Genomic DNA, 13,949 nt, shown 5'->3' with positions numbered 1-13,949 from the left:
TACACATCTGGATTATGTAGGTTATGTGGGTATATACACATCTGGATTATGTAGGTTATGTGGGTATAAACACATCTGGCTTATGTAGGTTATGTGGGTATATATACACATCTAGATTATGTAGGTTATGTGGGTATATATACATTGGTTTTGGCTATATATTTTGGGAAGCAAACCGTTCTCACCCCAGTAGTAATAGTGACACACAAAAAATATGTAACAACATCATTGTGCCTAATATAGCCATGTCTGTACTACACCCAGCGGCGTAGCAGCAAATTCTGGGCCCTGTACACTCTCAATGTCAGTGGACCCCTATAAATGCCAGTAAATGAGGCACATGAGCAAAATGGGCCCCTCTCCCTACTCAGGCCCTGGGGAGTCAGGTCCACTTTTCCCCCCGGTACCACGCCCATGACTACACCCACCACCATGTCAATGTCATTACAGCTTTGAGAACTGCCCTGAACCCAAATAGTCTGTCAGCAGCTATATCATGTCTATTGATCAGAAACCACCCAGTCCCAGACTCTATTCACCCACCTTACACCCTACAAAAAACACAACAGTAAAGCGTGGCTGACAAATTACAAATGATAACCTATATTCTGTACCTCTACACCTATAATATACGGAATCTAATAAAGCGGCCAGTAACGGGTACTGCCTTTAGTTCCATCAGAGACTCCAGTCGAGCTCTGTATAGCACATACCTGAAATCTTCTATTGTTAATACCATTAATAGCCACTTGATGGCGCACGTTTCCTAATGCTTAGAACACGCTAAAAATAAATGTATTTCTTGCGGGATGATTAGCTGCCTTTTATAATCACTATGCCTCCACAAAACAGTCTAAATGTTCCAAGTGAAAATTCAAATTTCGTCTTGCTTTAAGACTATCCTCGGAACACAAACCAAATCAGCCTTTTTGTGCCGTGAACAGGCAATTGAGTCTTGACAATGCGTTATTTAATTTACAATTATTTACAATTTCGTCACATCTACACAACCACTCGCGACTTTTTTTTTTTTTTGTTTTAGGAAATACGAGGCTTGCTGCACAAAGAAAGACAGAACAGTGGAGTTATCGCTTTGTCTCCGCCTCCTGCTACCGAGATTGCGTTCCTATAGGTCCACGATTTGAAATGGCTGTTGCCCATTGGCTACGCGGGATGTCAGTCACCGCTAACTCATTCGCATTCCATCTACTTCTCCAAATGCACTATGTAGCCCCCTCTAAATCAAAATTTGATGACCGGTGTTGGAACTGAACAACGCTGGAATGGCACCGACAACAGTAAGAATTTCTCTCTCCTCTGTTAGTCTACTTTAAAACACTATAAAAACTGTTTTATATGCACGTGGAGTAAGTAAGTTACAAAAGTGTGCAAAGTTTTACCCAGCTAAAAGAAACTAGGCTGCTGTGCATCCGTTTAGCGAGGCTTTCCTGTCAGGAGAATAAAATTTGGTTGAGGTTTGTGTTTATGGTTGAGACACGATTGTGCATTTCATGAGATTTCACCTTCCTGAAGCACCATGATGTGTCTGGAGTCCAGTTAGTACACTGGACCTTTGATACTGAGTTCATGTCAGGAGGACCCGTGGCTACTGTTACAAATATTCCCTCAAAGATGCTCACAACGGCGACTCTTACAGGCTTTTTACTTTTTAATGACAGTTTTATAACATTACTGGCCTTCATAGCTTTAATATTACTGTTTTTTGTTTCGGACGAGGTCTTGCGTTGAAGCCTTAATGTAAAATTAAACCCACTTTTTATATATTTTTCCCCCAAAGTAAACCAAGACTAACCATAGCTCAACTATTTGCTGAAATTTCTTTATTTCAGTAAAGAAAAAACGTATTTAGGAAAATATTATTACTAAATAATGAAATAATGATTAAAGTTCTTCGTGAGGTATCTCACAGCTCGTACAGAGAAGCTGTTCACGGTTCCGTTTATTCAGCTACTCGTTGACTTATTGTGGCCAGTTTGGACTCAAGGACGGTTCGGCCCGTTGTGGACCCTCACGAGACGTCGGTTCTGTTCAGGTGGTTGGACGTGTCTTAACGCCACAGCACTCCTGAATGGTGAAGAAAACGACCAGGAGAAAGAGGAAACGGCATATTACTCAGCCATATAAGGAGCATTACGAGGTGGTCTTTACATCAACATGGATAAAAATCACCACAGCCTCGGGCGAACCGTGGGGGTGGAGACCGAACTGTGGGAATATTTGGACTTCAATATCTCTTAAGATCTAGTTTAAGTATTGTGGAGTCTACACTTAACATCACTCAGGGTGGCAATTCTTCCAAATGTCTTTACACAGGAGGGACTTCTTACACCAGGCTTTAGAGCAGACTAAATGGAGACCTAATGTTTGGTTAAAATGGACCAGTGACCCGTATGCTTTAGTGTCATCATCACACTCCTTTAAAAATCCTTAAAATAGCCCTCAATATAACAGTTCCCATCTACGTGGTAATATAATCCATATGTAAAACGATTGTGTATATTGTAATATATTGTATTCGTTTATTTGTGTAGCAAAAGAGCAATACATCTTTTAAGTCTGAACCAAAACCCAGGCAACTTTTTCAGAGCATTTTCTAAATGTTATATTTAACATTTTTACAATTAGTTTTGTTTATTTACAATGCACATACCTTTTAGCCTCTAAGTGATCCATGGAGAGGCATAAAGATGCTTATCTAGTTGTCTGGCGAAGAAAAATATTTGCTGTTGTGGGGGAGGGGAGTGTTTTTAATTACCACTTTTTGTGTGGTCAAAAAACATGCCGTGCCAGCCACTTATGTCAGTAAAGGCCACAGTTCTTCTAGTTTGCAATTAACCACAAAAAGAGAAACTACAGTGTGGAGCACGTATGAAAATTGTTGACAAGTTGGTGCAAGCTCATAAAATAACACAGCAGAACAGTAATGCTTGCTGTAAGTCTTAATGTTACTACAGATGTTCATTGATGTAGACGTGGACATTATTGTTTGAGGCAGTATTGCCCCAGAGAACTAATATTGGGCAAAATAGACAAATGGGTTTGCTGGCACATAATGTTTATTTTATTGTATATTGTCAGCATCTCATCTCAGAAATTCTAGGTGAGTGACTTGTGAGGGTTTTGATGAATCATTTACATATATATTGCAAGGTATTTCAAAATCACAATATAATATAATTGCAATGTTGTATTTTTATGCATTGTTTTATGCATTGTTATAATGAGATTAGCAGTTAGGGGAAGAAAGAGCTTTAGTTTGCATTGATGGTGAGGGAGGGACTATAGTTCAGTTTGATGGAGAAGGAGGAGCTTCTGTGCTTCCTGAATTCCTGTTCCAGTACCGTAGCTCTGTAGTTTCAGACTGTATTATGTAACACGGCCCTCCTGACTTCATGATGTGGAAACTTTGGCTGACCACACAAATCTCAACATGAGTTTGCAGCTCTGCAAAGAAGGGTAACTGGCAGATCGTAGGAATATTACAGATAGAGTTCTTTGAGCCTAGGTTCAATGGTGGGAATGTGGTCAGAGATAATTTATTTCCTTTTTCTTTTCGTCTGCGTGCATGCTCACAGAGACTCTCAAATATGTGACCTCTCACATGGAATTAAGACCTGCAGTCACTTCTGCAGTCTGTTTATAGTCCTCTGAAGGCCACTCCTCTTTAGCCTTTGACAGACAGAACCATTGAGACAAGACGCGAGACCTTCTAGCTTTGATGGTATGGAAAATGGCTTTGATTCAGGAGGATAAAATGAAAAATATTTGCCCTCTGTCATTTATGTTTTGCCTTTTTCATTGATCTATTGACAGAGTAGGTGATGCACCATCCGGATGTGTTTGGATGAGTGTGTGTATGCATAAGTAGTTGCTGCTAGAGCTTCACACAGACCACGTCACGTCTCAGATATGCTTTGCTTTTACACAAAACCACTCTCTGAAGAAGTCCAAAAAGTGCCGTGGAATTCCTGTATGGTGCTGAGTTTTGCTGACTTTCTAACAGAGGAATTCAGAAACAGCTGAGCTGAAAATGTGCTCCTACATAAAGGAGTGGGGATTCCCAGTTACAAAACACTCGTCAGATTTACTTCAGTTCTTGTGTTGCTTCTCTTTCTCATGTCTAGGTGGCAGGTTGGCCTATAACATGCAGTTCCTTTACTAGCCAAAGACTGGATCCACTTATGATCACTCCGGTACCTGAGCTAATTCTTCCCATATGCCTTTCCTAATTTTAGCCCTGCCTGGAGATTCTTCTGGAGAATTGGCCTCACATATTGATTCTTGGATGCTCTGAATGGTCTTAAGTCGGGAGCGTATTTTGAACCTCTGAAACCTCAGAAATCGTGTACGCTTAAGAATAATTGTGTTGTCTTGATGGCCAGCATTGCTTCAATATTTCCCTGAGGTTTTGCTAAACCAGTGCAAATGCTTTGAAAAGCATTTACGCATCCAGCACATTTGAATGCAGTACCTTGCATGCTTGGGGTAATAATTGCAATTATTTTTGATTGATAGTAATAATTGTGATAATAATTAGTTGTATAATTAAATAATTGAAGTTAAATACAGTTCAGAACTGGACTGTGATTTATGATTTGTTAGACTATGTGTCTCATCAGAAACATATGAGCTATATGACCTGGAGAAAAGGGTTCTGTTAGTATATGATTTATTGTGCAGTCCTAATGGAAGCAAGGCCCTTTCTCCTGCTGAAAGATTTTACCATCACCTTTACATCTAAATGAATTATATCCAACTTTAATTGTGTCCTGGACTGTGGCAATACACAGGCAAAGTGGTTCATAATCCTTTCGTACTGGCTCTTGTTATCCTAAGAGGCTTTGAGATATTCAAGCCATTCTCTACAAGCATTCTATTTGCTGAATGTGGTTTATTTACCCTGATCACTCTTTAAGGATTCAGTGAACAGTCTGATGAATGTAGAGTTTCTCAGTCTCATCATCCCACACCATGCCCTGAGGTTGTTTTAAAATACATCTTTTTTGTCATGATTCTAGGTTTCTAGATATTTGTAATGAACATACAGTTCCTTAGACAAACAAGTTTTAAACATACAACAAGGAGGGAATGTAAAACAATGAGACAGGTCAGATCTGCAGGTTTAAGTGTCTCCTCCCCTTCTGACCCAGGGGCAGGAGCACAGTGCTTCTCTTGCTTTCTCTAAGTTAACTCATATGGCTTATTTGCTCTTGTGTCGTGTGTTGCCAGGAACCCAGGCTGAATGTTGACACCCTCAGTAAGCAAGATGTGCTGATGCTCTTCAGTGTGCTGGAGGGAGAGCTGGAGGCTCGAGACCTCGTCATCCAGGCCCTCAGGGTGAGTTTTGAGACCTCGTCATCCTGGCCCTCAGGGTGAGTTCCGAGACCTCGTCATCCTGGCCCTCAGGGTGAGATCTGAGACCTCGTCATCCTGGCCCTCAGGGTGAGATCCGAGACCTCGTCATCCTGGCCCTCAGGGTAAGTTTTGAGACTTCGCCATCCTGGCCCTCAGGGTGAGTTTTGAGACCTCGCCATCCTGGCCCTCAGGGTGACATCCGAGACCTCGTCATCCTGGTCCTCGTTGTGAGTCTCCACATCCTCTAGGTCCTCCATGGCCTTCCTTGGTCCTGGACCGTGGGTGGGCAGGAAGCTGACCAAGCCAGCTGGGTATCGGGTGTTACATTCTTGTGGCGAATAATTTTTATTTTCAGATTCCAGTCAGAAATATCTAAAACATCACCACACCCACCTTATGACCCCTGACGTGCACAGAGAACATACATCAATCCGTGAAGACTCCACCTCACTACTAACAGGCCTTAAAGGATCTCTTGCTGATGTCAGCAGCAGACACCACAGGACGCGTTCAGAGCTCTATGCCTGTATGGGGGAGAGCCAATTTATTACAATATTACACTGGTTTTTAATGTTATGCCTGATCAGGGTATGTATTAAGCAAGCACAAATGAAGAATCATTTGAAACATTTTGTTTGTTAGTTAATAGTTTATTACCATTATTAGAGTTGCTTTCAGATTTTGGCTTATAATGTATATTGTTCCAGCAAAACTGTCTTGCTTGAAACCTGGCTTGACATTTTCAAAAAGAAGTAGAGACGGCATTGTTTTTAGTGTTTATTATTACAGTACAGCTTCAGGAGTTGATGAACTTGCATCACCATATTGTAAAAAAAAAATATTGCATTTAGGATTTCACCTAGTTTGATTTTGGGTGACATTAAGTTGCTGGTCACTGGACAGATTTTGAGTACTATATGGCATGCAAGATGGCCTGCAGAGATACCGCAGTACGGCTCTATGAAATCCAGATGTGCGTCTGGCACATGTGTGACCTGCATGCTTTCGGATGTTAATGCTGATATCCTGGTAGGTTTTCAGACCTCAGCTCTGCAGCTATGTGTTTATTCATAGCACAATCCAACTGTAGTGTGATTGCTTCGTTTAGAAGTCGTGTTCAAATCTTCAGTGAACGTAGACCTAGTTTTGCATTTCTCTCTGCACGTCTGCACTACTGGCTCGTGCCTCAGAGGGCTACGTGGCTTGACACGGCATATGTAACCTCAAGTTCTGATCCGTCTGCCCTCATCTGGACGGGCATTCTGACTTCATCTCGTCCGTTCATTGGTTTGATAAAACTTTAATGCAGATATAAACATTATATAAGCATTATAAGAGCTGTGAACTCTCTTGGACATTTACTCTAGCGAGAACATGGATACTTCTACGTGAAACGTACATGTTAATAGAAAGTTAATGAACATACTGTAAAACACGAAGGCAAAAAAGGACAATCGTTAGATTAAATACTGTATCCTAATCCTGCCATAACATTATTGAAATGCTGATCTGCTTTATGCATTCCAGACCTAATGGCCCCCCTTTTTTATGACTATAAAACACTCGCTAGTCATTAATTAGACTTAAGCTCATTTTCCCACGTGTCATCCTCCAGCTCTGAGATATCTAGTGCTTCCCAGCTCTGTCGTTGGCCCAAAGCTGCACTCCTCATGGAAACCAGCCTGCAGAGCCTCACGTCCAACAGCTGGAGATAGAGGTGCAGCCAGACCCAAGAGACTCACTCAGGTTCCAGGCATGATGCGGACTCACCCAGGGGCAGGGATGGGCTGGGGGTGGTGGGGCTTCGTTTGTCTAGTCGAGAGGGGCAGACTTCAGGGGCGAATAGGCCCAACGACTTTGGCAAAACGAACTCCGAGGCCGTGCTGAAGCTTTGGTGCTGACAGCTATTTCCTGTGACGGAGGCAGCCAGAATGGGGAGTTTTGTTCTCCTGAAGGCCTCGTGCAAACACGCCGGCAAAGACAGCTGCCAGGTCTCTGAATGGCACGTCGGCGTGTCTTTACTTGAGTTCGGCCTCTTCGTCAGATGGCACTCCAGGTGAACTTCAGAGTTCCCCGACTTGCCGTTCTTCATTCTGGCACATTCGTTAAAAAGCTCGGGAGTGTTGAGAATACGAGAATACGTTTGATTCGTAACTATTTTGAACGATTCGCTGCATGAGCAGAACCTCAGATAGAAGGACAAGAGCGATGCGTCCCTCAGACGCCTCTCCCCCAGCTGTGGACGCAGACTGCTGTCTGCATATTTATGTCATTTCCCCGGCCTTGAGAGAGCTGTTAATCAAACAGCAAACAGAAGGGCTACTTTTTTGTACCTTCAGACAAGTTGAGCGATGGTGTCTGCAGTAACTCGGCAGCGTTGTTCTCGGTGGTTTCCTGCTGCTTCTGAGGGGACACGTGTCATGCGTCGGCTGGGTAAACTGAACTCGTCTTCTCCCTCACACGCGTATAAAGAAGCATACCGACGTCTCAAAAACAACATGCTAAGCCACCAGATTACAGGGCAGACTTTTTGCCCACAAGGCTTTAGGTATCTCTTTCAGTGAAGAGGGTTTGTGGGTTTGTCATCACGCTTTTGTCCACCTGTGTCTTTGTTCTCGGCCCTATTTGCTAATACTCCGGTAACTACTAATTACACAGACATCATTCTTCTGCAAATCAGGACCTTAAGACGACAGTAAACACAGAGCTTGTAAGGTCTGGGCCCCATGTGATACAGACTGTGGGCATAATCCTCAGCTTTTGGTAGTGAAAAATGGAAGTGGAAGTATCAGGCTTGACAGTCTGACAGTCTCACCCTTGTGTTGTTGACCCCTGTGTTTAGCCACGACAGCAGCCAGTGACCAAAGGAAAAACTAGAACTAGATGATTTCTGCCGTGACAGCAATGACACGCCTCCTAAAACCTCGACTCTAAAAGGAGAAATGGTGAGATTTGTACTGCATTTTGCTTAACAAAGTGTAACACAGAGAGTAGTTGATTCCAGATGAAGTTTAAAGTGAGATTTAAAGATAATATATCTTTAAACGATACATGTATTGCTTGTATCAATGAATGATATAGTTGAAAACCACATTAATCTTATTTAATATATGGTAACTGTCCAGTATCAGTCATTAAAGCACTGTTTAACCAAAACTGCTGAAGTCAGTTTAACAGGTTTGTTACCAGTAATCAAAGTTCTTAGCACTCATTTTCAGATGAGGTCCACAGACCACAGACACATTCTGCTGGATGTGTGATGGAAAAACACAGCCACGATGAGGCATTAAGAGGGTTCGTCTCTCCCAGACTCCTCCCTCACACCTGACCTCAGATTATGACTTTAATCCACACACATACACAAGCACTCTTCTAGATTAGAGAATATCAATAGCAGATACGTGGTTGGTTACATTACTTATTATAAAGCTACAAGACATCCCATGTCATATTTTTTATACATAATACATTTATACATTTAACATAATAATTATCCCATGCCTTCATTATCTCGACCTTCAGGTGATTGGCGAAACACTGTAGTAGTGAATCCTGCCTTGAATTGGTGATAGACGTGAGATGGACATGCGTTTCTTCATTCAGACCAGGCTCAGCAAAGCCGCACCCTGATCTGTTACTTCAGTTTAAAGGTTTAATGCTGTCACCTGGAGAGGAGTTTGTCTTGCTAAAGAATGCATAAGGAGAGCTTATACAGGAGACTCACTTACATCCACTAGTAGCATAGCTCAGTTAAGCCCAGCCAAATCGCAATGTCATGCCACATTCTTTCTCAGGACCATGTCAGAAACCTGTCCCGTCTCCGTGTGTGAGCGGAGCCGTCGCTGTCGAGCCATGTAAGCGGCCCAACCACCAGAGGCCTAAAACATAATCGTCTCATCGAGCTTCGGTCACGTCCGCCTCGCTCGAGTGAAGAGATAATGGCCTCGGGCTCTGTGGAATTCTCACACACTCCATACAGTGAGGGGCCCGAGAGGGGGTGACTTGGTTAGCACTGTTAGCACCGCACGCTATTATTGCACGGGGAAAGCAGAACCTCCCATTGGCCGTTTGCGACTGACTCAGGTTGAGTTGAAGGTCCCGCCCCCCCTCACACAGCTGCCACAGCCATTGACCTCAGTGGAAACCTGTTAGCTGGCTGTATGATTTTGTGCCGTTTGATCACAGATGTCTTTATCTGCAGGTCTCTCAATCATTTGGCAGAACGCATCGTAATAATCAGCTCTGAGGTGAGAGGGTCTTGCCTTCCCAGTTCTCCTCCATCATGACCAACATCTTGGAACATGTCCCCACCCCATCCCTCCATGCTAGTGATGTTCTTTCTTTCGGTTGGCACCCCCCATCTTTATCCCTCATTCTTCAGTCTTCATGTGCTCTTCTGGAATAGATCGGAAGAAATGTTCATTGATTTTTAGACTGGGATAAACACACAAACCAAACATCCATGTGAAGTAAACATCTCCTGGTCCAATAGTGACCAGCTGGAGTCAGAAGTTGGACCTTCTAACACAGGCATGCTTATCAGATGGTCTGAATCATGGCTACAAGATCTACAGACCTTACAGCAGAGCTGAGGCGTCCTCTCTGCCGTCGCCTTTGGCGTCCACTGAGTAGCTGTGCCTCCGTGGTCTGCTGCCTTGAGCTGGTTTTCCACAGCAAAGTGCCAACGTTGGACCTCTGTTGTAGACCTCTGTTGGAGGTCTAGTTGTAGACCTCCTGCTTGTGCCTGGTCTAAGCAAAATGAACATGTACACTGGGAGACGTGCACACACACACACACACACACACACACACACACACACACACTATGTTGCTTTTGGCAGGGTCATAGGCTCTGCATCATCACATTTCCTGTTTAGAAAGAGAAGTGTGTGTGAGGGGGAGAGAGGCACAGAGCATGAGAGAGTTAAGACTTTAAAAATGCTCTCTGTGTCCTGGAATGCAGGAAAATGGTTGTAGCTACAGTTTGGTATGAGATCTGAACGAATTCAGTGGAAATGGGTCTCTGGAGGCTAGATACAAAGAATTTCCCTAAAATTAACAACCTCATAAATGACAGACATTTTGCATCGATGAGCGTAGTATCGACTCTGATGGGTCGAGACTAGCCAACACTGCGCTCTTCTGATCTCTCCTCCTCATCATTATTATCTGGTGCCCCCCCCCCAGGCCCAGCGGAGGGACGCGTACGTGTGGGAGCGCTACGGCAGGTATGACCTCAGCGATCCGTTCCTCGCCCTGCAGAGGGACGGCGAGGTGCTCCAGGGCTCCGTTCAAGAGAGGGGAGCCGGAGCCAGCAGGCCCCAGAAACGGGAGGGCGGACGTGGGGCCGGCGGACGCTCTGACCCCTTGGCCATGCTGAGGCTGGTCGTGGGACACTGCAGGAGGATGCAGGAGAAAATGCTGAAGCAGCTCGCAGCCGCCGAGAGCAGACACAGGAGGGTGAGGGGATGGATGGATGGATGGATGGATGGATGGATGGATGGATGGATGGATGGATGGATGATATAGCCATATAAGCTTTTAGAAGCTTTTAAATAAGCTAAGTACATTGACTTAGGGATTTGAAGTTTTCTGTTGTCTTTGTGTCTGTGATTTATCTATGTGATTGATCTAAGCAGAGATCTTATTGGTCACCCACTAACGTCTGGCCCGGCCAGGGCTCACAGGTCCTCATAGGTCAAGAAGAGAGTTGTTTTAAGATGTTTTGTTATTGATGGACTGACCATGTGTGACTTGTATTGTTTTGTCTGTGTGTGGCGCCCCCCTGTGCTGGTGGCAGGTCATTGCAGATTTAGAGGAAGAGAAAAGGAGACACGCTGAGGACACAGCTGAGGGAGATGATGTCACTTGTATTTTAGAGAAGGAGCGAGAGCGCCTCCTACAGCAGGTACAGAGTATTGCAGCTCAACTCAATCTCAACTCAACTCATCTTAATATCAAGATATACCAGAAGAAAGTCACATATTTAGTCTGTTTTATGAAGAATCCTATTCCAAATGAAATGGTCATGCAATCGAATCAACGATTTCTAGAGGGTGATATAAGATGCTCTCCTGTGTGTGCAGCTGGAGTTTGAGCGTACGAAAGCGTCGCGCGCAGAGAAGGAGAACCGGCGCCTGCAGGAGCAGCTGGAAGACGAGCGCGCCCAGCAGAAGAAGCTGCTGTCGGCCCTGGGGCGGGAGTGCAAGCGCTCGGCCTCTCGCGTCCACCAGGAGGCGCAGCGCGCCGCGGACCTGGGCCGGCGGCTGGAGCGGGAGCGGGCCGCCTCGCAGGCCCTGCGGGCCGAGCTGGCCCAGGAGAAGAGGCGAGCCATGCGGACGGAGGCGCGGAGGGAGGAGCTGCTGGCCGAGTTCGACACGGAGCGCGAGCAGCTAGCGCTGCGGCTCAGGAGGGAGGAGGCGCGTGGAGGCCGGCTCCAGGAAGAGCTGGAGAGGCTGAAGGGGGAGGAGGAGGAGGAGGAGGAGAGGGCGGAGCCAGGCGGGAAGGGGAGGAGCGACGGTGGTGCAGCAGGGTTCGGGGAGACACCGGCTCCGAGCCAGGCGAGGATGAACGGACGTTGCAGTCCCGTAGTCGAGGGAGGGAGTGGCGAGGAGAAGGAGGGAGAAAATGTTGAGGGAAATGAAGTTTTTCTTTCTAACTCACCTCCAGGCCATAGTGCACTGGCCAATGGGAGCTCTCCATTGCTGTCGAACTCCTCCCCCAACCCACAAGCCGCCTACCAAGCCGGCATCCACCAGCGTTTTCACGCGGCACGCCACAAGTTCCAGTCCAGTGTGGAGCAAGACCCTCAGCTCGGCTCTAATCTTCCTCACTCCCCACGTGACCTTTCCCCCGGTGCAATACCAGCCCCTCCACCAGAGGGCAGCACCTCCAAACAGGCAGCCCGCAACACAGTTTCCCAGGCCCTGAGTCGCTTCAACACCCAGCAAGGCCCCAGCAAAGCGGCCACCTCCAGCACCTCAGCCTTCGGTACAGACTACCGCACCGTGGCCCCATCCGGAGCCCTGTCTCCAGGAGTTCGCTCCCCAACCATCCCCAGAGCAGAGAGGGGCAATCCACCTCCTATCCCACCTAAGAAGCCCGGCCTGGCCGAGACCCCGCCCTCCCCGGCCACCCTCCGGGCGGCCCATTTCGCTCAGATGTCAGCCAGCTGCGGGCGTAAAAGTACGTCCGAAAACACCAAAGAAGCAGACCTGTTGCTGTCCTCCAGTGGCTAGCCAACAGTCGGGAGCAGACCTGCGTAGCGTAGACCTTTTCGCAAGACACAGACTGCTGACAGATTTTAAGACACTGTTGAGCTTTTTTTTTTACATTTGTACATGATGTGTCAGAGTGAACATGGATCATCTTACCATGTACTGTGATCCTTTACATATGATTTTGATTCAGTCAAAGGCTTGTATATTGTATATTAAGGTCCTCTATGAGTAACCAGTTGATCGTTTTTTCATACATCTCAGTTGAATAGCACAACCTTTTATTAACAATGTCGAATATTTGTATCTGGATATTATCCCTCCTCTTTTAGTTTATACACTGAAACGTATGCTTGTAACAGATTGCATGTAAAACATCCCTTTTCACAGGATTTTTGCACATGTATATCTATGAAATATGATTTACCAAATATTAACTATCAAGTTCTGATTCAATGTTTCTTTCTGTGATTTAAATATTAGAAATCACATGACGTTGCATGACAGTACTATCACCATTTGATAATCTCAGAGATTCAGTCATATTAGTGTATTATTTTTGCTAATTTTGCTAGTATTGATTTATATTTTCAATGGTCACACAGTATTTTTAAATATCAGTGCTTGTATTAATTGTATATGAGTTATGAAATAATCTATTTAGAACTCCTCTGCATATTAAATAGATCTACTCTGTCACATCTTTGATAAATAATGAGGGATATTACCACATTCTATCATTATGATAAATGACATAAGAATGTGCTTTTCTGAACATTTCACAAATGACAATTTTGTTGACAACAACTCCATGTCATACAAAAAAGAAATTTAGACAGGAGTCAGTGGAATTATACTGTCCAAATATGGATTTGTACAAGTAACTGATTGGATGTTAGTCTGTTATGCCAAAATCTTTTAAATAATAATTTTATATTATCTCCTGTTCATTTATAGTTTATTTTTGTAACATTGAATAAGAAAGTCAAAGTTTTCACACCGGCTCTTTTGAATGTGGTACATTGGTTTGGGTGGAGAATTGACATATATAATTTGTTCAAACATGTGGCATATTTTTTGGAATCACCTCTTGGATCGAGCCACAAGGGGGCGCTTTTGGTTAGGTTATGTCAGTTGTTGTTTTTACTGTGGATCGATTATGTTGGGTGATGACAAGTAAATCTATGATGTGCTGGATGTCCTGAGCAGACTGAACCCACCCCACACAGCACCTCTGTCACGCTCTCACCAGCTCTGCTCTGGTGGAACTACATTTGCGAAATATTTGTGAACATCGCAGGCATCCATGTGCGACTAACAGGGATGAGGATCTCAGCTTACCCTGCCGGCAGCCTC

General features: G+C 44.7%; 1 protein-coding gene across 1 annotated transcript; it reads left to right on the top strand.

Moving 5' to 3' along the window:
- The first annotated feature begins 1,085 nt into the window (after window positions 1-1,085).
- cttnbp2nla (CTTNBP2 N-terminal like a) lies at window positions 1,086-13,949 on the top strand. The gene is made up of 5 exons (XM_077014211.1): window positions 1,086-1,298; window positions 5,251-5,358; window positions 10,564-10,836; window positions 11,177-11,284; window positions 11,463-13,949. The coding sequence occupies exons 1-5, from the start codon at window positions 1,284-1,286 to the stop codon at window positions 12,612-12,614; spliced, it is 1,656 nt and encodes a 551-aa protein (XP_076870326.1). The 5' UTR covers window positions 1,086-1,283; the 3' UTR covers window positions 12,615-13,949.

The sequence above is a fragment of the Brachyhypopomus gauderio genome, chromosome 8, assembly GCF_052324685.1.
Source record: "Brachyhypopomus gauderio isolate BG-103 chromosome 8, BGAUD_0.2, whole genome shotgun sequence".
In the NCBI taxonomy this organism is placed as follows: Eukaryota; Metazoa; Chordata; class Actinopteri; order Gymnotiformes; family Hypopomidae; genus Brachyhypopomus; species Brachyhypopomus gauderio.
This window is presented reverse-complemented; position numbering and strand designations above follow the sequence as displayed.